Below are 24,371 nucleotides of genomic sequence, written 5' to 3'. Positions count from 1 at the left end.
TGACCTTTCAGGCCACCATAGAAAACTGTCCAGTCTTTGTTTTAAAGGATTTTACACAAACATGTTGAGAAGAATCAGAAGGAAGTGATGTTTCAGTATCACAGCTCATATAAACTGTAAATATATAATATACTCATAACTGTACTCAGATAGGGACACTGGTTAAGGATCATTACTTTCAAATTCGACATTAACAGAAACTAAATCTTAATTTAAACTAAATCTATTAAGATTTAGATGCATAAAACTCACTTCATATGTTTTTCAATTCTAGTTATCAGCATCATCTTCATCATCTTCATCATCATCATCCTCTTCATCGCTGAACGTGAAGTCATCAATCCCTCGAGTCCTGGTTTCTACTCACTACCTGACAGTAAGTAGTGTTACAGCGCCCCCTGCTGTCACAAGGATGCACATGCACCAACTGGAGCGTAAAGGATGGGAACCATGAATTTATGAGCAACCCTCACATCTTAAAACTTATACTAATACTACTGCTACTAATACTACTACTACTTAAACTAATAATACACCCATAAGCATAATAATGAATACTTCCCAGTGTTTAAACTGGTAACTCTCTACATTCTTCTCTTCTCCTGTGGGATTGTGTGTGAAGTTCTCCGGAGGCCCTTCACTGTGTCGTGGACGGTGTTTACATTAAGAACCTAATTAAACACAGACAGATTCCCAAAATATCCCCGGACGTCAGAGGCCGTTCGACCAACGAGCACATTGCTGCTGCTCTTCAAATAAATAGCTGCCAATCATCCATGTGCGGCACATTAATGTGTGTCTGCTTCCCGGGCTGCGGTGGGGGGGGGGGGGGGGGGGGGGGGGGGCTGAAGCGTCTCGAGGCCCCAGAGCTGCTTTTTAAAAACAGCACCATATTTCAAATAACGAGAGGTAAGATAAAGAGTCAGAACCTGGTCCTGGAGTCTGAGCTGTTTCCGGTTCAGTCGTCACCACTGGTCTTATCTCCACTGGTCTTATCTCCACTGGTCTGTCTGATGGTTCCAGTGAAATACAGATTAAAGACAAGCTCAGAGTTTTAGATCGATTCCTCTTTGGAAACTTCAGGTCACGTTTGTGGGGTTAACATCTGTTTTATTTAATCATCACTTTTTAACAGTTTAGTTTAAATTCATCGTAGTAAGTAGGAAACGTTTTTGAGTCAAAATACAATAAAATCAGAAAAACTTTTAAAACACTAGATATGAGTCTATAAACAGACATCGTATATATATAGTATATAGTATAACAACTCTGATATTGGATTTGTCTGTTTCTCATATAGAAGAAACATTTACATGATTAATTAATCTGCAATGATCATAACTAATGACATTTAATGATAATAACGTATATTTGATTCTGTGCATTATTTATTTCAGCTTGAGATGGTTTATTATACATTAGTAATACATTCTTACTCAGTTTCTTTCCACATACATTGTAGTTTAACATACTTTTACGTATACTCCATACGTTATATTATATATTTCTATTTATTATAATATTCTGTGTGTATATTTCTATTCTTTGAGCTGCTGGGATCAGTTTAACATTTCAGATTCGGACTCTGACAACAGAGTCAATTCGTTTAACTTCTCCCTCTCTCTCTCTCTCTCTCTCTCTCTCTCTCTCTCTCTCTCTCTCATCTCCCCTCCCCCCCTGTGTTGGTCTGTTCTGCTCATTTTTTAGCGAACTTGCTTCCAGTTGCACCAGTTAACGTCCCTGTTTAACCTGAGCCCACTGGAGCAGCTGGGGGACAAAATGCCTTGCTCATGGGCACATCGGTGGTGCACTTATCCAGATGTGAGGAGGAGGAGAGCATCATAACACATGAAATGAACAACATCAGTATGAAAATATCCTGGAGACGTTTGGCGCCTCCTGGTGGTGACATCATCCAGAGGCAGAATCTGTCTCTGCTGTCAATCATTGCAGCTCCGCCTCTTTTTCTTTTAGCATCAAACATGAAAGCAGAACCACGCAAACAATAATATTTCAAATAATTTGTGTGATGTGGACTTTGATTTTATTACTTTAGTCCATGTCCCATCTGCTAACATGGAGGAGGCGGGGTTAATGACCTATGCAGGATGTGATCCAGATGTTTTGGCTTCACTCTCACGTCGTCCATCTTTGTTTACGTTCACTGGGTCGTACTCTGCTTCTTTAAAGCTAATGCTAATCATGCTACATTCCTGTAAATCACTATGTGAACTTGCTGCTGTTGAATTTTAACATGATCAACATCTAAGTGCAATTTGTTATACTAATATATTATTTTATCCATAACATTTTATCAGACTTTTAATTCTGAACCATGAATGAAGAAGAAGGAAAGTCACTGATATAACTTTGACATCATCTGTGAACCAATCATCACGTCTGGACCAAACTAACCTGCTGAAAACAAAGGGGTGTTTCTTCTTGGTCTTCAAACACTAGTTTCTGATGATTTTATATTTTTCACTTTCTGTCCAAACATCTAAATACGTTGAATGTTTGATTTGATCACCTTCACTCACACAAGTTCACGTTTTCATCTCTGTTTGTTAGTTGGTCAAAATGAGGTAAAAACTACTGAAGTGATTTCATTGAAACTTAGTGAGAGGATGAGAAATGAGCCAAAATACAACTCTTTGCATTTTATAGTGGTTTGCACTTTCGCCTCACAGCAAGAAGGTTCCTGGTTTGAATCCCGGTTTCTGTCTTAGTGGGGTTTTCTCTCCTGGTGTTGGTTTCTCCAGGTTCTTCGGCCTCTTCAGTCCAACCCGAGCAGATCTGGGGTCTGGTTGATTGACGACTCCAGATTGTGATCGTGTGTGTGAGTGGGGATTTGTGTCAGGGTTGTAACCCCCCCCCCCCCCCCCCTCAACCTGTTAAGTGGTATAGATGATGGATGTAGTGGATTTAAATGTGGCTTCATAACAGGACTGTCACACGCTCGTTCTGGTCGTCTGTTATCTTTTACAAAGCTTTGACTCTGCGTCTGCTTATAGGAAGTGTTTAAGTGAATTATAGAAACTGCTTTAGTTTGAATCATGAAGTTCATTGGTTCTCTACTCAGGTTTATTTACATGTACAAACAGAAAACAGGTTCAATCAGGTTTTTGTGGTTGAAACCAGAGGCACATTTGTTATTGACCTCAGCTCCTACACAACAAAAATTAAATTATTACCTCAATTTGTGACACACACGAGAATTAAGTTTTTATTTTTCAAGTTACATTAAAATGTGTTGATTTAACCTGTGAACTTCTAAATGTTAGAAATTGTATTAATTGTTTTGATTGTGTTCCTCAGATTTCAGTGTTCAGTGGGGGTGTAGTCACCTCTTTATACTCTGCTCTGTGTAATCCGTCCGGCCACTAGATGGCGCCGTCCTCCACTATATTGTAAGGTCATACAAATCCTGTCATGGAAATTCCAGCTGCTGCAGAATCACTTTGACTTTTCATCAGGCTGGGATGCGTTCAGGAAAACACTGTGACTTCCTGCGACCTCACATGAATCAAAGTATGTGAGTGCCAGTCTTCCTCTTCTTCTTCTTCTTCTTCTTCTTCTTCTTCTTCTTCTTCTTCTTCTACTTCTTCTTCTTCTACTTCTGCTTCTGTCTCTGCTTCTTCCTCTACATCATCAGCCCAATAATATAAACATGTGATGTCACAGCTAAAGGCCCCTGGTGCTCAACCTGAACGTTGCTTACGAGCAGTTTACAGAAGTGCTGCTGTGGAAACGATCTGTTTCAACTGTTTCAAGCCAAGTCGTCATAATGCAGCAGCACATCTGGCTCGGTCAGGGACAGATGTGACGTCTCACACATGACATCAGGCCCTGGACCCCTCACTTCTTACATGAAATGCTATGATAACAGATATGAAACATCTCAGCTAGAGGCCTTCTCTCCAGCTACAGAGGATTCAAACAGTCTTCAGAGGAGCTGTGTTGATGTCCTGATAAGAAGCTGCTCCTGCCTCAGCCCTGAGTCCTGAAGGATGCTGCGTTTGACTCACAACCAGAAACCACGTAGACAAAAACCTGCATCCGCCCAAAGTCTGCTGTGTGTTTGTGTGACGAGGCAGCTCTTCTGTTTACTGCTCTAAAAATATCTGTGTTGCTCTTCCAGGGACGCAGGCCTCTGTCGTCCCACTTGTTTACATGTGGCGTCCTCCAGTGTTTTGCAGCCTCAGACGTGCACATGTGCAGAGAGGAGCTTCTCCTGTGCCGGACTGAGGCTGAGGTCAGACGTGCACAGGGTGGAAAGATTCACAGTGAGTCAAATCATATATATTTAAATTTAAAAAGCCTCTTTTAAAGGAGTTTTCAGAGATCAGCCTGTGGCTCTTACTTTCTAGTTTATTCTCGCCCATCAACCCCCCCAGTGGAAAGTAACTAACTACATTTGGATGAGTACTTGTTACTTGAGTATTTTCCTGTCATTCTATTTTAAACGTCTTTTTTATTCCACCTGGTTTCAGACGGTAATATTGTCTGTTTTCAATCTATCACATTTATTTGACAGCATTTACTTTGCAGAGTAAAAAACAAAAGCAGCTGATAACTAAAAAATCCTCAAGCTCAATTAAACTCATTTAGATGCTATAATAATAAATGACAATCTATAAATATAATAAATAACAGATCATAACATGTTAAACACACAGGACTCATTCAGCTGCGTAGAATTAAATTGACTTTTGATCCTTTAAGTTTCTACTAATGTAGATTTTAAAATTCAAGGGTTTGACTTCAGTTGCATATTCTATTATTTTCTAATTGACTTTGACTCAATTAAACTAGTCATCATAATTAACTTAACAATTTTTTACAATAATAATAATCACAGCTGCATATTAAAACAAAAACTCTACTGACATTATAAAATGAAATTATGAATTTGATAATAAAATGTTTCTTTCAGTGAAAAGTAAGATTCAAGGAGGTTGTCATATTGTTTGTGTGTCTTTGTTATTGAACAAGATTTATTATTATTATAATTATAATTATAAACCTGACCACCAGCAGAGGGAGATCTATTCAGATCAATTATTTAAGTTAAAGTGGCATTGCTGCAAAAAACCTTAGTAACAAGTAAAAGTCTTGTTTTTAAGTTCTTATTTAAGCTTTAATTCTTAATACTTCATGAAAGTATTGACTCGTGCAACTTTGTCAAAGTTGCACTATTTTATATTATTTCATCTCTTTAAGCATTTTAAATTGCAGCTGTTTTACAGGAGAGATATTTCAAGTTTAGTTTGGTCGATAATCGTGTGAGAAAAATACAAACTGATCCCAAGTTTTGAACAGAATCTAAAATCTTAATGTGCAAAAGCTCTCAAAAAGATGAGTTTAAGTTTAAAGCAGAAGAAAACGGAAATAGTCAAATAAAATACAACAACCCCCCCCCCCCCCATGAGTAAATGCACTTAGTTGTTTTCCACCAATGTGTGAGGAGCCAGATGTGCAAAATAAAGTGTTTTTATGATATTTAATCTCCACATCACCTGTTTTCTTTAGATGCAAAATTCAATTTGCGTTTCCCACATAACAGACACGTATTTGCATGGAAGCACAAAAGTCTGAATTTAGCCTAAAATATATATCAGCTTTATTGAATCATTTTACAAGACAAAAAGAAACCAAGTTGGCAAAGGGGTTATACAATAAGTGCAGGTTTGTTGCAGTTCATGTTAGCCTCAAGCGTCGTGTGTGTCGTTATAGATCAGAGTTACATAGAATACAAAGTGTTTGCACGTGTTACAGGAGCAAACACACTTTTTTAAGAAGTCGTGTTTGTGAGACTTCCGTTGAAGGCACAGTGGTTTGTTTATTCTTCTTCTTCTTCTTCTTCTTCTTTTAAAGGCCTCGGGTGGTTTCTTCATTCGTTTCCTTACAAAATGCAAAAACAAGTTTTTCTCAAAAAAAGTGCGACCGAGAGAGAAACAGAGAGTTCGGCCGCGAGGAGGAGGAATCAAACACATCCTGCTGCGAATCCTCCGAATTTACAAATGTTCTGGTGACGACCTGCAGTTTGACTGGGGCCGTCGGTTCCTCCGAGACACGCGCGCGCTCACATGACGCACGGCTTGATGTCCTGGCACACGCTCTGGGGGTGGTGGTGGTGGTGGTGGTGGTAGTAGGAGCCACCGGCCGAGGGGTGGAAGGACGAGATGCCGTTAAAGTTCAACACAAAGTCTTTCCTGTCGCACACCGACGAGTGGCTCTGGTAGCGAGGGATCCCCACTGCAGGAGAACACAAGGGGGGGTCAGATACATGGAATCACTCTGGAGACATTTACACACACGTGATGAGAGTGTTTGAGTTGTATGCATCTTGAATTAAATCATTCTGCAGAGAAACAGGGCGGAAGGTTTGTTTTAAGCCCCCAAAATTATGTTTTTACATGAAAAAACATCTTCAAAATCCAAATCAGCCTTTTCTATAAACTGGTTTCACCTTTTCCAACGGCTGCTCCTTGTATATTTAGATTTGTGAATAAGGAATTTAACTAAGTTCTTTAAAAAACTGCCTTCAAAGGCTTTAATATGCACAAACTTGATTCTTGCTTGAGGCCTCGTTTTGCTCAATTTATTATCATTTATAAAAGCAGAAGTAAGTCCCCACTTATAGACTCATTTACAGTGGAAATGCTGTTCTTCTTAACATCAATATGAATTTGGAATAACATCTATTTGGATATTTGACTCCTGCAGCTCCCATTAGGGGACAGCTCAGTAAACCAGCAGTGACCCAGTATCTTAAAGGCCAGTGCTGCTTCTCTGAACCTGAGTGTCATACTTTACAGTTTTACGGATTTACAGGCTCAGTGATCTGTGAGTAATTCCCCGAACAGTCTGAGGGAAGTGTGTTCGAACGGGATTCAGTGGCCGTGGCTCCGTGTGTCTGTAAATGAGCCTCTCTTTCCACAGACAGAAAAATAAATGGCAGGCTGCGGCTGCGTCAAGGTCATACGGACTCCAGATGTGACGGTGTTTTTCAGGGGAAGACAGCGTGGCCTTATCCTGCGGGGCCAGGGGCTCGCTGCACCCCCAATCCACCCACCCCCCGTTCCACAAGACAACGCTCCTGACACCGCGTCGCCACTGACCCTGCACCGTCCAACACGCTTCACCCTCCGCGCACAGGCTCAATTAGGACGCTGCGTAAAGGCGTGCAGGCCTCTGGGCTCTGGGCTCTGGTCTGTGGCGGTTCCGCGCCGGTGCAGCTCCTCCGCCGGTGTGGTCCGACCTGCGCAGTCTTTGTTTGGGTAACCTCTGGGACCCTGTCGGGCTCCAGCGGGGCTCCGCGCGCCTCGCTGAAATCCCCAGACTTCAGTAAAGCCTCCGTGTGTTGTGTTAAAGGAGACGAGCGTGAAGCAGGGAGGTGGATCCGTGTTTCCTCTTAATCTCATGATTCCTCCCCTGAATGGAGATTTACGACTTTCTGCAAACTGCGCATTAAATGAACGTATTTTACTTTCATCCATTTAGAAAGTTTTTTATATTGGGCCTGAAAATCCTCTAGAAAACTGACACGTCTCCAATAACACGTCTCTATAATCCAATAAACACTCGAGGCAAATTTATCATTCAATATAATTCATTAAAAAGTACTCTAGTGATTTTATAATATATATTGGAAATCAAATTTAACTGTATAATTTAAATGAATAAGGGTGGATCAAATTTGGAAATTTATTTTGCTAATTGCCACGTGAATAGAGCCTCTGAAATCGAATTCAATATAATTCATATTATTATAATATTTAAATGAACATGATATTATATATTATAAATAACATATATAACCCTGCTGCAGATAAACACCACTGTGTTGCATCTGTCTCGTAAAGATGGATAAACATTCACGTGTGTATAGATTTGTATTTGCTGTCAGGATGCGGCGGATCCTGGATCAGTTACCTGATATGTCGCTGGAGTGGCTGTCCCTGCCGTTCTGGTGGAGGTAACTCTGCTCCAGGGAGTACGCAGACATGCCGGAGTGTAGGCCGGAGGACGCGGGGCTGTTGGAGGCCAGAGGCTGCTGCTTGATGTACGGGGACCCGCCGGAGGAAGCCCAGTGAGCGGATGAGCTGGCGTACGGGGAGTGGCCGTCCAGCGCGCTGGCCATGGCCGGAGAGGACGGTACGGGGCTGCTGCTGCTGTCCGGTCCATACTCCCCGTTGGACGGCACGGGACAGCTCGCCATGTACGTGGAGCCGGGGCTCGGGGACATGTGGGGGACGTGGTGGCCGCCGCTGAGCCCGTCGTACCCCCCGGCCATGGAGTTGCTCATCATGTCCAAGTTGTAGCTGTTGCCGTGGCAGGCGAGGGACGCAGAGGGAGCCTGGAAGTCGAAGCTCTGCGGGAGGATGGAGGTGCCGAAGCCGATGCCGTTCATCATCCGGTACATGGGCTTCAGAGCCTGACACTTCCTCCTGAAGCCTCTGGGTCTGCGCCGAAACGATCCCTCCTCGAACATGAACTCGCTGCCCGGGTCGATGGTCCAGTAGTGGCCCTTCCCCGGCCGGCCCAGGCCTTTGGGCAGCTTGATGAAGCACTCGTTTAGGGAGAGATTGTGCCGGACTGAGTTCTTCCAGCCCTGATACGAGCCCCTGAAGAAGGGGAAGCGAGCCTGGAGGAACTGGTAGATCTCGCTGAGTGTCAGTCGCTTGGTGGGGGAGCTCTGGATCGCCATCACGATGAGAGCGATGTAGGAGTACGGCGGCTTCTCCGGTCGTCTTAAACCGGAGGTCGACTTTTTCCCTTTGGCGGCGGTGGACGAACTTTCTGTGGCGGCTTGTGAGCTCAGCATGGCGGGATGCAGGACGCCAGACACCGGGCTGGATCTCAGAGGAGGCGGAGGGTCCAGCTGTTGCTGCGGGGTCTCGGTCGTCATGTCTGACGTACGACCGGCGTGTAGAGGAGAGAGGGAGGGAGACGAGAGGAGCGGGGAGATGTTTCAGAGGAGAAATATGTCGATCCAGCGGATCCGTGTCCGTGCAAGTGAGCGTTACACCACCAGTGGTCCTCAGAATCCCAGAGCAAAATGGAGTGAAATCTGTCTCCAGTTACGCACGACTCTCCCGTTACGCACGGTGCTCCCCTGACGCATGAAGAACGCACGGCGGGTACGCACTGACAGGGAGAGAGGAAGAGGAAGAGAGAGTGGGGGGAGCTGGATATTCACTGGAGACTCAGTGTCCGGGTCTTGGGCTCGTCACAGCGGCCCCACTGGGCATCAGAGGGGCGCTAAGTGGTGCTGTGTGGCGCGCCGGGTGGCCGTCACCCGCCCACCAATCGCTCAAGTGCAGGGGACACGAAACCCCTCGACTTATTGCGTCCAGCCAAACAAAGCTCCACCGCCTATCATTTCATAAATCTCTCTTCCCCCTGCGTGGGACCCCCCACCCCTGCTCCCCGTCCGCACTCTCCCTGAAGTCAGTGACGAATACAGCCCCCCCGCCCCCTCACCCTCCTGCCAAATCTGGCCCGAGTCCACTTACCGTCCTCAACAGCGTCGGAGCCCCACAGTTCTCTCCTCTCCTTGTCGTCTTTCCTCCCCTCCCACTCCCTCGCTCCAAGTTCGGGCTACACGCAATTAAGCCATCTATCAAACCTCCCCCAGACATCCCAATCAACAGCGCCACACGCCAGCCCCCCCCCCCCCCCCCCTGCACCCTCCCCTCTTTGATTCAACACGTATGAAGCTGGAGTTTCTGCTCCATGTGCGTAAAAGACGCATGCTCTTGCACATGGAGACCCTCGCTCGCTGGGTCCTGCTGCGGACGCACGGAAAAGGCCTCGTCTTGTATTATTTGTATTATTTCTGCTCATGATTTCCTCCTGAACGGGTCCAGAGGATAACAAAAACAAACTGTCGCGGAGCCGGGCCGGCGCAGAGGAGTGAGAGCGATGGAGAGGTGGTGGTGGTCTTTACCGTGCGTGTATGGAGCGAGGGGGGTCGGGGGTGGGGGGCGCGCTGAGTAAATGACTTTGACATGAGTGGAAGCAGGCTTTTTCCATCAAGCCCGGCCCTGGATACCACACACAGCGCGCCAGTGTCAGCTTACCGCCCCGGGCCAGAGCCGGTCCCATGGGCCCCACGTTCATTAGACAGAGAAAAGCGAAATTAGGCGAGCGGGCGTCGACAGTTTCCTCCCCTATGGAGACATCACACACAGATTTGTCCGACATGATGGAGTTATATATCCCATAAAGATAATATCAACATCCGTGCTGCGACGGAGCGCAGATCTCTGGGATTTGAAGGACATAGAAAACATGTTTCCTGGCTGTAAACTTTAAACCGTAAACCGCGCGCTCTACTGTTTATTATTTCCCTTTTTATTAATTTGTATTCATGCATATTTTTGATATTAGGCAATTTCTTATAGATCATATTTATATGCTTTCCTTTCCACCAGCTGCAGTGGATTCTGTGGGATGAAATAAACACAACACAATAAAATTCAAACTTTGCAGGTAAAGTTTTTAATCCATATTTGTAATATTCCATTTCTTCTCCTCCTCGAATGTGTGTGTGTGTGTTTTTTGTGTTAGTCATTGTGTGTTAATGTGTGTGTGTGTGTGTGTGAATGTGTGTATGTGCGCACGAGTTGGCCGTCACTGTTTTTTTTAAATTGCACCACAGCCCAGGAGGATTTTTCCAAACAATAACCAGCAACAATAACCTTTGCACTTTTGCACAACAAAGGATGTGCGGATAAAATCATTTTTCCACCGCAACACACTGAACCACGCGGAGGAGCCGAGCGGACCCAGAAATTTCCTGCGACATCAGAAAGCTGCGCCCCCCCGCTGGGACCAGGATGCCTCGGCGCGCAGGGAATCTTTGTTGTGGAGCCGCTTTGAAGACGCGGCGCTCCGGCGGCGTTTTACGCATCGAGATTATACGAGCTCCCAATTTAGCCTTTTGGAAAATAATGTATCAAGCGCTCCGCCGCCACCATGGAGGCTTCAGAGGTGTCTGTGATCGAGTCCCGGCTGGAGGCCCATCATCAGGCCTTCAGTTTGTTTTCATGCTTGGCCTCAGATGATGGTTTATCCCCATTAAAATTATTAGATGGATTAGATTTGTGAGAAAATGCTCGTAGGCCTTCTTGACCTCAGGTAGCCTGCTCCAGGCCTTTTGGAAATAAAACGATCGTCACCTACATTAAATCACACGTTAATATAATAAAATCAGTAAATAATATACACTTCACAATAATTGATTTTTATTGATATTAAAAAAAAGTTGCTGCTCCTCAAATATCCAACAACATTATTAATTAAGCCTATAACGAGATTGTTTTATATATTTTAATCTCCCTCATTTATTAAATGGACCCAGAATAAACCAAATACATTAACTACCACAATAACAAACTGTGTGTTCACATCAGTTTAACGCTAATCTAATATTATTTTGGCCGCCGCGCTGTTCTCCCTGCTCCGCCCGGGCTTCCTGTGGCGGTGCCGGCAGCTTTGGAGCTGGCTCCCCGGGCTCCGGGAGGTCAGGCGCGGTTCAGTCTGCAGGAGTGACGGACTGTTTGGACTTCCTAACATTGTGCCTGCCCGAAAACGTTTGCTCTCATAACAAGCGTGGGTCTCGCTCCGCCTGGGGATAGGCCCGAGCTGCTCCTCGGAGGCGGCACCACGAGCACGGGCCTCTGGGAAACACGCAGAGGGGAAAGTGGAGTTTACAGATGTGAAAGATGCGCGTGCTGACAGTGAGGATGCTGCAGGCACGACCGGAAACACGTGACGGACCCACACACAGGTGTGTTGTTCTGCTGTTTCACCTGCAGGTCGCAGCATTGTCCCTGGAAACAGGGGCAGGTCTCACCTGTCACCTGTTGTCTCAGACACACACACACACACACATACACACACACACACACACACTCATACACACACACCAGTGTTTGTCTGCTGCTGGTCTCATCCACACAGATTCAGTCTGCACGTGGAAGTTGCACGAGCACGTGAGCTGTGACGTTCAACCAAGGTGATATGTCTATTGATAATTAGACATTCAGTCATTAGTCATTAAATCAGAGGTTCACAGTTTACACGGAGCAGTTTATTTCTGACTGAGTTTGGCAACGAAACTGTGAGAAATTAATTACAAATATAAGTGATAGTTTCAAACCAGACCACAGATACACACCAGTCAGCCACAGCATTAAAACCAGTGAGGCCTTTACGTCTTATAACGTTGGGTCTGTTTATATCCTACATTAGAACATATTTAAAATAATACAAATATATATAGTTTAGTGTTAAACGTCCTTCTTTATCTGTACAGTCAAAATAATTTGACTTCAAACTCCAACCTTCTCTTTTAAATTAGATATTTAATATAATCCTCAGTAAATCATTGACATCAGTCAAACCAGTTTACAGCTTTTATTTTTTATTTATTTTGTAATCTCATTTTGAATTTTTTCGCGTCTTCTCTTAAAATCACATAAACGTGACTTTATTATTTAATTGGTCTAATTTTGAAGAAACATTTCTTGGTTATGTCACATTAAAAATATAAAATAAACACATATACAAACAAATCATTGTAGAAATTACATATACTAACAAATCATGTAGATTATTAAGAGAATAAGGTATTCTACATTTTCAGATGCAGTTTGTTCATAATTAATATAAATGCGGGTGCAGATCAGAAGATGGTTGTATTAATAGTTTTCTCGTGTGCGTGAGGAACGTGTGGTCACGCGCTTGCTGAGGCTGGGGTCTGTTTCAGGACCGTGGAGAGCAGCTGGACCCTCCGGACACGAGCCTGCAGGGCGGTGTGCGCGCACTCAGACAATATACAGGGTGTGCGCGTGCATGTGAAGATGTGGCCACAGTGTGTTTTTGTTGACGGGACAAATGACTGAATTCATCACTTAATCATTTAAATAGTGTTTTTTAAACTATAACAGTATTAATATCAAGGAGTCATCCATGTAAAATAAAATAAAAATAACACCAATATGATTTTGTAAAGTCTCCATTTCTCTGAGCTCCTCTGGATTGATTGTTAGTATTTAATAAAACATTTGTAGACATGACATTTGAAAAGCAGTCACATGTAATGTTGTAAGATATTAAGCTGAATAATTCCCCCACTGCATCTGTGCTCTTCTTAATCCACCTGCATGTTTATTAATTCATTTCTTTCATTTATCAAAAACCGCACAGCCCGAATACAAACATCACAATTTGATGCACCGGATTGTAATATAGTTTATTGTACTTTAGCAGATTAGAACGACGAAACAACACGATAACATTAACATAACATTACATCATAGCAATTTATGATTTATTCTGTTTTTTTATTGTGCCTTATTTAAACCATTTGTTTTACCAACACATTTTTTAAATATAAGAAATGAGGCGATTTCTAATACATACGTTTAAATGTATTATTTCGATGATGATGATAATGATTGTTGGTTTTTATTAGATTATGAGACACGTATATATTTTCCTGTTTTTCTTTCAGATGGTAAAATCCACATTTGGAGTGTCTGCTGTGCAGCAGGTGTTCAAAGACCTGCTCACACATCTGTACATCTCCACATCTGCTTCTATCAAACACCTTTTCTTCTGCAATGAAACACTCAGTCAACATCAGGGTCCCATCGTTTTGTTTTTTATTCATAGAAAATACCAGGCATGCATGAATCAATCTCAGTAAAGAGCAGGACATCTTTCCATGCGGGTCTAGTGCAGCCACGTGACTCTCAGCGCAGCTCAGTCAATATTTTGTATATTTATATTTATATGTACAACAGTATTTTTACACAGCAGGTCATACAAAACAAGGAAATATAAATAGATGAATAGTTTTAGGTTTGAACTCGGCACAGGGCTGCCGCGTCATACAGTAGAAACGACCAATGAACCATGGAGAGAACGCACACACACAGACACACACAAACAAACACACGCACACACACAGAGGAATGTCCTGTGATGTCATCAGTCACCACACACTTAGATCGATATTAACATGTTTTTCGCTCCTCTCCAGAAAGACACACATGACGGGGACAGACACACACTGACACAACTGAAGCACTGGAAGTTAAGACCCAGAGAAGTGCACGTCACGGTTCAACACACAGGTCTGACGTCAGTCCGGGGCTCTCATGACAGCAGGGAGTCTATATGGAAACATCGCGCCCGGTTGGGCACCCTGAACGCGGCCTCGGCTCCGCTAAGGCCCGGTGCCGGGTGCCGGAGGTATGAGAGCGCGTCCCTGCCGGGCTCCGTGCCGCCGGACGCCGCGTCGGACAGGTACATGTGCTGGGCCGGGTAGTTCAGAGGATACGGCAGCACATGGGCCCCTGGGGGCCAGTAGAGCCGGGGGGCGTGGGGGTCCGCCTCAACGTGGCAGTCCTCCCTGCGTTTGAAAGGTGTGCTGAGGATGCTGTCGATGGCGAAGGAGCTGGAGAACTTGGCCCCCACCCTCTCCTCCGGGCCGGGGAGGCGGGTGTCCTCGCTCAGGATGTCCGGGCTCTCCTGCTCCTGCTTGGGGCCCCTCTTGGCGATGCGCTTCCTCCTGCGGCGGAACACCCCGTCGGCGAAGGTGTACTCGCTGTGCGGGTTGAGCATCCAGTAGTTGTCCTTGCCCCAGGGCCGGGAGGGGTCCCGCAGCACCTTGAGGAAGCAGTCGTTGAGTGACAGGTTGTGGCGCACGGAGTTCCTCCAGCCGGTGTAGCTGCCGCGGAAGAACGGGAACTTCTTCATCAGGTAGTCGTTGATCTCCGCCAGGGTGAGGCGGCCGCTGCCGGCCTCCCGGATGGCCATGGCGATGAGGGCGATGTAGGAGTACGGGGGCTTGGGTCTACGGGTGTACGGCTTCCCCTTGGCGCCGTCCCCTCCCTGGATGACAGGTGCCGGGCTGTTGGCCACGCAGTCCCCGTCCGAGCCGAGCTCGTCCCCGGACAGAGGAGACGGGATCCCCCCCTCTGCGTCCATACACAACTCCAGCGGCTTGTGCACGAAGTGGTGCGCGGAGAAAACCTCAAGTTTCATTTTTCCCCAGTGGAGAAGGCGGCTCTGCTCCCCGGAGTGTCTCCTCTGGTGGAGCGCAGCAGCAGGTGTAGTGGTCCTTGGATCAGTGGAGGCTGGTGTGTAGCGCGGCGGGCACCCTGAGCCTCTGTGGAGCAGCAGAGCGCAGATCTGTCTCCGGAGACACGCTCCTCTATAATATAATGCCTCGGAAGGGGACGGCCCACAGGCGGGGTTAGCAGCTCGAATCCATTCAAGCGATTGAGTGATGTCGTCTATGTGTTTACTGTTGGACGGTGAAAAGAAGAGAGGGGGCGGCTATTAGAGTAATTAACCTGTCAGACTGTCTGAGGGATGGATAGATGGATAGATAGATAGATAGATAGATAGATAGATAGATAGATAGATAGATAGATAGATAGATAGATAGGTAGGTAGGTAGGTAGATAGACAGATAGATAGATAGATAGATCGTTAAATAGATAGATAGACAGATAGATAGATAGATACATACATAGAAAGATAGATAGATAGATGAATAGATAGATATATAGATAGAAAGATAGATAGATACATAGATAGATAGATAGATAGATAGATAGATAGATAGATAGATGAATATAGATATATAGATAGAAAGATAGTTTAATAGATAGATAGATAGATAGATAGATAGATAGATAGATAGATAGATAGATAGTTTAATAGATAGATAGATTAATATAGAAAGATCAAAAACAGTGTAAAACATTCTTCTATTTACTCGCGTATAGAAACAGAAAAGTTAGATCTGACACTTTTACGCACAGCCGCTAACTTTGACTGAAGCGTCTCCCGAGTCTCAGTCGTCAGGTCAGACCGGTCAGACACATAAATAGAGGAAAACACAGAGAAATAAACGAGGATGTGATGTTTTCAGCCGGTTTCTTCCTTCCTCCGGTGGAACGGAGCAGTAACGCGGGCGCAAAGCTGAAGTGAGAAAGAGGCACAATGCCAGATGACAGCTCCGCGGCTAAGGGAGAGGACTCAGGTGAACAATAAAGGAAAACGTTGCCTAAGAGGTCACGTGAAGTTCAGACACTGGGACCATTGCACCTGCACGCAAAGAGCAAAACAGGTCTTTCACTTTGTTAGAGGCAGTGATGCAAGTGAGCACAGAGGGAGGCTGCCTCTCAGGATATTTGCGGATTAGACGCAAAGCAGATTCAGGAGTAATAATCATAATTTTATATATTTCTCTTTGGTTGGAATAAAGGTTTAACTTTGGATTAATTAGTTATTATTGTCGAGTCTTTTTAGTCCAAATCTTTCCAATGAGGAAACTGGCATTGAATCAGTGAACCACGGTCCGGTCACAGCATTTCCATTAGATCCAGTCCAAACCTCACACTGGTTAGAGGGAGCCAGGGCCGGAACAAGATATTGCATGGTCCTGAGCTGCAGTTCCTCTACTTTGAAATGGAGTGGGGGTGTTTTCCTGGTGAGGCACTGGGAGGGATTCAGAAGTCACCATGAACTGTGATAACTTATTATCTGCACTGTAGTTATTATTTATTTATTTTGTCAACCAATATTCACCTTTTAATAAGATGGGAAAATGCTATTTAGTGCAACGTGTCCCTCAGTGAAGTCATGTTGAAATTTAGTAAAATGACTTTCTAGTTTGTAAACAACCCACAAAAGTTTCACAACAAAAGTGTACCAGTAATGAAGTAATTTGAAAGTGTTCTTCTTTAAATCGACGAGTGAAATGAATTCACAAAAGTCAGAATAAGACTTCATAACGGAGCGCACCCTGCTGGCCGCTCAGTGCAGCTACACACAGCTCCACCAACGGGTTTTTACGTAAACTCCTGAGCCCGACACCTGTAAACCAAATCTCTGTTTGTTCCACTGGCTCGGCTCCTGTCAACACCTTTCAGCTCCTTGAAGACACAGAGAGAGAACACAGAGTTACCGTGAGTTATGAGCCTGGCTTCAGGCCAGAAATAATCATTTAACTGTCTTCTGCGGCACTCCTCTTCCCCCTCCCCCTCCTCCTCCTCTTCCTCCTCCTGCTTGGACCTCACTGGGACCCCAGTGTTGTAACTTACTGTACTTTCAGCTCTGTGCTCACATTCATGTACTGTACACGGCGCTAATGTACAGATTTATTTCGATCCTGTAACACATTTTGAGATGGATGCTAAACCCAAACCCACATGAGAGAACCGTGTAGGAGTAAATTTATGAGGATTTCATTCCGATGCCATTTGACATTAGATAACGAAGCTGTAAACCAATCGCTGCCTGCCAGTCTGCGCTGGAATCTGTGTTTGGCATCCCCAGGGCTTTGTGTAGCTACAGTAGGTTTAAATTTTATCACCTAATTATCACCTTGGGTTTATGCATGACAGGCACGATTAAAGCTGTCACACTACCCTGAGGTGTTTGTGTGTCTGTGTGAGTGTGTGAAAGCGACGGAATTAGGATGGTAAATTGGCTAATTACGAGCACATGGACTTAATCAGCGACCCAACAGTTTAATGAAAGGCCTGACGACGGCTTGTCTTTCTCAAGCTTAGTTGAATGAATCTATTGATGATGGGGGATCTGTTGACAGCTTCTGTTATAAAGAAATTACAGATTAATCTCCACTGAACTGGTTCTGCTGAGGTTCCACTGGGCAGATGTGAAAACTCTGGGAAGAGCTCTTACAGTCGGGCCTTGAATTCAAACTGTTCCCAGCTGGAGAGCGGCCCTGGGACATGTTTGGATTTTCATCGTACATATTTGATGTGTGTGAGATTTTTACTGCTCTTTATTCAAGGGGCCCAGACTGTCTTCCATCAGGTTTCCACCGAACTGGTGTTTCATTGATCGAGTGAAGGACCAAATCCTGAACTCAACCCAAACCACTGCGGATGACGGGGTAGAGCGGGCGTCCTCCAAACACAAGGTCGGTGGTTTGGGTCAGTTGCCCCTTCTCATGGAGAAAGTGCTGCATGTGATTGGCAAATACAACCCTGAACTGGAAAGAGTCTATGAAAACACAGATCATTTATCATTCAGACTTTTAGAGGGAGTTTGTTTTTAAGGAAATTCTTCTGGAAATCAATAACTGCTGATTAAGTGGAGAAAATTAAACCTCAGGAATTATCCCAGAACCGTAGTTTCCCTTTCATTAGTTTCACATCCTAAACCCAGTTTTTTACATTAGGAAATGTTTTAAAAACACAAATAAATATATAAATGGTGTATTTAAGATAAATGGTCACAAATCAAATGAAGGCGGAACATTTGTGAATAGTTAATAGTCATGAAATAGTCAATTTGATTCTGTATTTCACAAAATATTGGGTATTGATTTCGAATGTAAACTTGGTTACTGAAAAAAAACAAATTCAAGCTTTCCTTCTTTCAGGACGAGAGAGAACATGAACCTCAGTCTGGTCCACAACCTCGAGGCCTCTGTTCCTCTGTTCCTCTGGACCTCTGGACCTCTGGACCTCTGTTCCTCTGGACCTCTGGACCTCTGTTCCTCTGTTCCTCTGGACCTCTGGACCTCTGGACCTCTGGACCTCTGTTCCTCGGTTCCTCTGTTCCTCTGTTCCTCTGGGGCCAGACTCAGTCCTGATGGGAGAAGAGATGTCACAGAAACCAGAGGTCGTCTAATCCCGTTTAGATTCAGCGTCTCACTGGGACGACTCTGCAGCAGCTGGAGAGTTTAAACCCAAAAATGTTTTTGTTGAAACTCGGGAAGCCGACTGCTGTGAGCCTCAAACCGGAGCTGGGGAAAGAAGCAGCTTGTGCGCTATCATTATCGCCGCCACTAGACAATACACCAGAGAATTCCTCTCCACTGTGCCTGTGTGTGTGTTCTCCTCCTTCACAGTGTGATGAGGTTGTATTTGATTTCAGGTACTCTGCCAACACGGCTCCACACACCTGTGCTGGAGTGATTTTGTGTGAAAGGCAGCACACCTGTGTTTTCCTTTCTTTATCTCCCACATGGCAATTTGAAATCAGAAGTGGAAAGACCATTTCCCCACAGGCGTTCCATGAAGTCTGCCATTATCATCCCTCCCCCAGATCTTTGGATCAAGGCTCATTTCAGATCATCTGAGAAGGTCAGGATCAGATTTTACCTCCGGGTTCTGGTGGAAGATGATATTCCGTGTGTAACGTGATGAAACTGCTTTAAGTGTGAGTTCACCGGGGTCAGAGGAGTCTTCTCCTGCTTCACAGTGACAGCAGAGAAACACACGGTGCTTATAAAACCTGTTAACGTGTCTAAAATTGGCACTCGGTTGTTTTAGCTCGCCCGTTGGGATTTAAAGTGTCTCCTTTGAGCTGCAGGAGAAATCGCTTTTAAGTGCTGACATGAATGGAATTCCAGTAATGTAAATTCATCGGGTGAATCCTCCGCAGCTCCAGAAATAGCCCCACCTCTGCGGCGGTCTGCGCTCACACGCTAACCCTTGTCTGCCTGTCTCTGGACGACTTCTTACCTGTATCTCATCTCTGCTTTCTTTCTTCTCTGTGAGTGAAGGGTGTCCGGCCCCCATGTCTTTGTCTAAACAAAGTGCCGGCTGTGTGCGACAGGGAGGAATAGCAACAAGAGGCGCTGCGTGGCTGAGATTCCCAAGATTCCCTGCAGCAGACTCGGCCTGTGACAGAGGCCGCTGATAGTAGACACGCTTCATTTGGGCATCAGAGCGTTCTGCAGGGTGTCCAGACTGAGAGTCCGACTTTCAACATCAATTCCTCTCATTCCGCAGGCGGCACCATTTCAGGGGTTTGTGTCTCCTGCAGTTGTGTGGGTGTGAAAGTGTGAGACTGCACATGTGCGACGGCAGAATGGAAGACACACGCATTCCATCTAGTTTATTCTTCACACTGTGATTACTGTAATTACCCAACAATGCGTTCCCTCCAAACGTTTGCTGCCGGCTTTGTTGAGCGTCGTGGAATCATACCTTTGTGTTTTGCAAGATAAATAGTGTGTGTGTGGGGGGGGGGGGGTGGCCCATATAATCAGAGACACACCTGAACACTTTACGGCGACAAACAAAAAGTTCCCACGATGCGGCTCTCAAAACGCGACGCGAGAAGTTTCCCTGAGGGATGGGGGGGTTAAAATAAGAAGTATGGTGAGATCCCTGCTACAGGCACAGACACACACACAGTACATGCAGTGACTCACACACGTCTCATAACTGTTTTTCCAAGCGTAAATCTTCTCTCTGCTTCTGTCAGTGATTAATAAATGAAATCTGATAAAACCGAAGCAGCACATATCCTGCAGTCGTTTGGCAGACGCTCGCTGCTATTTTGGGTTCAGCTGCATTCTTACCTGAGGTGTTCACACCCTGCCAGACCAACGGGAGAGAAAAATAGATACGTATAAATAAATGGAGCCAACAGGGGTATAATTAAAGTAATTAAGGGGAGAGGTGAAGTGCAGGTGAAGCGCAGGTGAGAAGCAGCCTGGTACTGCCGGCTCCTGAAGCACATGCAGAGGCAGTGATGTAACCCTGGGTCCCCCTGGATCTGCTTCCCTCCCCACATGTTTCACTGCTCTCAGCAGGATCTTGTAAAGACGAGTGGGGACTCTCATCCTGCTGACTCTCAAAGCTGATTGCACAATATAACTGTGCATCAGTTAGATTGCAGTTTTATTAGTGCTCATCTGTTCTGTCCCCTCCCATCAGCCATGGACTCCAGGCCCGACCAGGACGTGCAGAGCTGGTCCATGGAACTGGCAGCCTCCTTGTTAAAGGTGCAGCTTCTCTCCCAAATCCCCCTTGATTGACACTGATCGATCTGAGTGAGCCTCTGGTCAGACAGGTTCCAGTGTGGTCAGCATGCGTCTCATCATCCGGAGGTGACAAGACTGATGGTGTAATCACCGTCTGACTAGATTGTCCTATTTTGAAGGCTCCTTCGAACTTCTATTTCAAACTTCCATTCCTGAGCAAAGGAGGATCCAACAGGTTGATCCCTCATGGGGAAACCAATCCCTGGATTGATGGCACGTTGTTGATGAAGCTAACAAACTCCAACTGCAGCCGAGACGTAATAAGTGCAGCAGCTCAAAGAAGAAGAAGAGCATCTCATTTCAGATCGTCCAGGTCAACTCATTCTATGAAGAACTTCCCCCTTCACACTTATCCTTGTAGTCCTTCGGTCTTCAAGTGTCACCTCTCGACCCCAAGTACCCTGACCCCAAACTGACCTCAGAGGTCTATGAAGGGCTTGGGTCAGACACCTCGATTGACCTGTATTTTGACCCTATCCATGGACCCCCCCCCCCTCTCCTCCCACACACACACACCACGTCTTTAAAGTTCACTGCTGTGCATGAGCAGAAGCCTTTTCAGTCATCTGACACCACCAGTGTCTTTTGTTGGACTTTTCAAACCCTCAGATCAGATGGTGGTCTGCAGGATCTTAAAACACAACCTCAAGTACCAGGTCTTTAGTGCCCAGTCCCCCCCCCCTTAAAGTGAAATGTTACTGTCGGTGCACGTCTGTCAATGAGGCTCCGCCATGCAGGCAGCCCGGGCCCGACCTCAGCCCTATCTGCTGTTATCGTCCATTTCAACTCTTCACACGCTAGGGTTCCCTCACATGCCGAGCTGGGAGGCATCGAGGGAGCTTGGGTGGGGAGGAGGGGGGGGGGTTAGAGAAGAAAGAGGAGCAATGATTGATCTCAGCCAGAGACACCTCGCTTTATCGCTGCAGCTGATAGGACCTACCTCCATTCAGCCGCGCTGGAGGCTGTTTTGGTGTAAGCGTAAACACGGAGCCAAATCAGTACCTGGGCCGCGCTGCTGTTTACCTGGCAGCCGCTCAGCCCTTTTCTGTCTAAACTTGAAATAGGATCCAAACACTCTACTCACGCATAGTGGTTTGCACGAGATGCTGCGCCCGCCTCTCCACCTACCGCGGGGCTCCGCAGTGCTATTTTTGCCCCGTCTGAACCTTAACTGCCCCTCTTGTGTCTCTGATTGGGAGGTGGAACATCTGGCTCGGGGGCCTTTCAATGCAAACATAGCACAGGACCTGAGCCGTCACCAGGGACTCATCCCACTGACGCTCCCAGCACACACCTGACTGATTGATAACAGTTATATTTAGATTCTTTACTTCTCAACCGGTGTGTACGGTGCATACCACATTTAAAAGAACTGTCCCGGGCCTATACTTAAAATCTTTTTATACGCGAGCACTTTATAGAGAACATTACTTTGGATGTAATATGAGGTCATGTTTTAAGTTTTCTGCCTCAGGCCCAGTAGCTGGCAAGAGAAGTTGAATTGAGTTTAATGCATCAAAGGGATTTTCTTCTTGTTTATAGCAACTTTAGTTTAACGTCTCCTGAGCTGATTATTAAACTACAACTACAAGAATATTTCATGTTCTCAACCTCCTTTGGACTTTTGTGAATATTTCCGGGTCCATTTTATTCTGAAACCTCTTTTCGTCCTGATCAGCCGACGCCCACGTTCGCCTCCTGATTGGCTCTTATCAGTTCAACTCAATTACAGTAGTTGAATGTCACATGGATAATGACTTACAACACTTACTGTCAGTAGCTGTTCCACTTCATACCGGCTCTTACTGTTGTTCTCTGCAGCTACGTGTAGTTTAAACCAACACACACATGCACAGTGTGAGTGTTCATCAATGTTGTGATGTGTTTCCTCAGGTTGTCGTGTGAAGGTGGTTTCTCATGCGGAGCTGAAACGATTGTTTTCGAGAGTCGATGCAGTTGTGTTGAGTTTATTCCTCACAATGATCCCTCATCTGTCACGTGAAGTCCAGACTTGTCTTGAACTGCAAAGAAACCTCTGAATGGACTATTAAGAAATGATGGAATACAAACATCTAGAAGTGACAGGCCCTGACGCCAAGGTGGAGAATCTGGAACAACCCTTGATTCCCACTCGAGTCTCACAGGCTGCGCTCACTGTTTAATTTGTTTTCTTCTAATCTCTGTAGACTTTACATGGCTCACTGAAAAGCACAATTAGGAACCTGGGCTCCCGCACGGGCAGATGTTACTGTTTGTTGTAAGAGCTATTAGATATTGATTTGGTAATAATTCCTAAATGAATATCATTAAGGATCGGAAGTTTGATTGGGGGATACGATCCTAATCTCCTCCAGCTGGCTGTGGGGTTGTAATGTGTCCTGCCTCCGCTCCGGCATCGATCCACCGGAGCAAACAGCAGCTGCCTGGCTGCACCACAAAACCACAGCAACAATCTGAAATGAAACGTGTCCGATGGTGTGAAACCTCCAAGAGGAGGACGCGTTCCACAGAATCACATCACGCAGAGACTTCAGGAACTTACAAGAAGAAAACTGCATTACGGGCTGAGAACAGAAGTTTAGATTGTAGGATTGTCCTGCATTATTAAAAAAGTTCATTTCAAAGGACGGAGTGGATGTTCTTTCATCTTTTCATTACTATTATAACAAAAACCACAAAAATGTAGTTTTAACATAAACATAAAGAGCAATTACAACCTTTTCGGGACGTATTTCTCGAGGCTTATTCCTCTGAGCTTGTTTTAATATTGAAACATGAGGTCAAGCACGTTCAAGAGCTGCATGACCAGGGAAGTCTCAGATGTGTCTCAGATAGACGTGTGTTGACCTTGTTGGTTCTCAACCCATCTCCTCTGTGTTTTTAAACCTGCATGTCACCACCCTGGAGGATCAGGCTGTGAATTAACCGGCAGTGTTTGTCCTGAGGGTAAATTCTTTGTTGGTTTTATTCTCTTTTAAGGGATTTGTTCATGAGATTAACCGTTGAAAGATCTCCAGCTGGTTTGATGCCACCACGTATGCGTGTGGTTGATGTTTTAAACTGTTTAAACTGTTTAAACTGTTTAGACAAACGTCAGAAGGATTTTTTTTGGCACCTCTCCTGCAGGAGCTGGAAATAGATCCGGCCATTGATTGTCCGCACTTTAAGGTTTGTTAACTCCCCCTGCGTGCCACAGAAACAGGTTTGGCCATCGGGGCGTCCAGCTGGAAACTGGGATTGGCGGTCATGCGTATGTGGCGCGGTGGCACAGTGGAAATACACGATTGGCTCATGCAGCGGTGCGATTTTCTGTGAAACGGCCTTGAGAGTCAGAGACACAGAGCCGAGCTGAGAGTGATGGAGGAATAAACAGAATCTCGTGTCACTGAATCGTGTGCCTCGGCTCCATTGGACTCCCACCATCTCCAATTATGCCACAAAGATGAAAAACCATAATTGCTTCGGCCGTGGAGCTCGTTCATGTCAGGAGACGTGTTCGCTGCTCTGATTTAACTCTCTCTCTCCGCGA

The 24,371-nt window shown here is 45.4% G+C and overlaps 2 protein-coding genes across 2 annotated transcripts; both read right to left on the bottom strand.

The window, feature by feature from the left end:
• Window positions 1-5,586: 5,586 nt before the first annotated feature.
• foxf2b (forkhead box F2b) lies at window positions 5,587-9,069 on the bottom strand. The gene is made up of 2 exons (XM_062394837.1): window positions 7,939-9,069; window positions 5,587-6,258 (listed from the first exon to the last, which is right to left on the bottom strand). The coding sequence occupies exons 1-2, from the start codon at window positions 8,912-8,914 to the stop codon at window positions 6,086-6,088; spliced, it is 1,149 nt and encodes a 382-aa protein (XP_062250821.1). The 5' UTR covers window positions 8,915-9,069; the 3' UTR covers window positions 5,587-6,085.
• Window positions 9,070-13,656: 4,587 nt separating this feature from the next.
• Window positions 13,657-15,222, bottom strand: foxq1b (forkhead box Q1b). Its single transcript, XM_062394764.1, has one exon. The coding sequence runs from the start codon at window positions 15,064-15,066 to the stop codon at window positions 14,176-14,178; it is 891 nt and encodes a 296-aa protein (XP_062250748.1). The 5' UTR covers window positions 15,067-15,222; the 3' UTR covers window positions 13,657-14,175.
• Between the last annotated feature and the right edge of the window lie 9,149 nt (window positions 15,223-24,371).

Source organism: Platichthys flesus, chromosome 9 (assembly GCF_949316205.1).
Source record: "Platichthys flesus chromosome 9, fPlaFle2.1, whole genome shotgun sequence".
Lineage (NCBI taxonomy): Eukaryota > Metazoa > Chordata > Actinopteri > Pleuronectiformes > Pleuronectidae > Platichthys > Platichthys flesus.
This window is presented reverse-complemented; position numbering and strand designations above follow the sequence as displayed.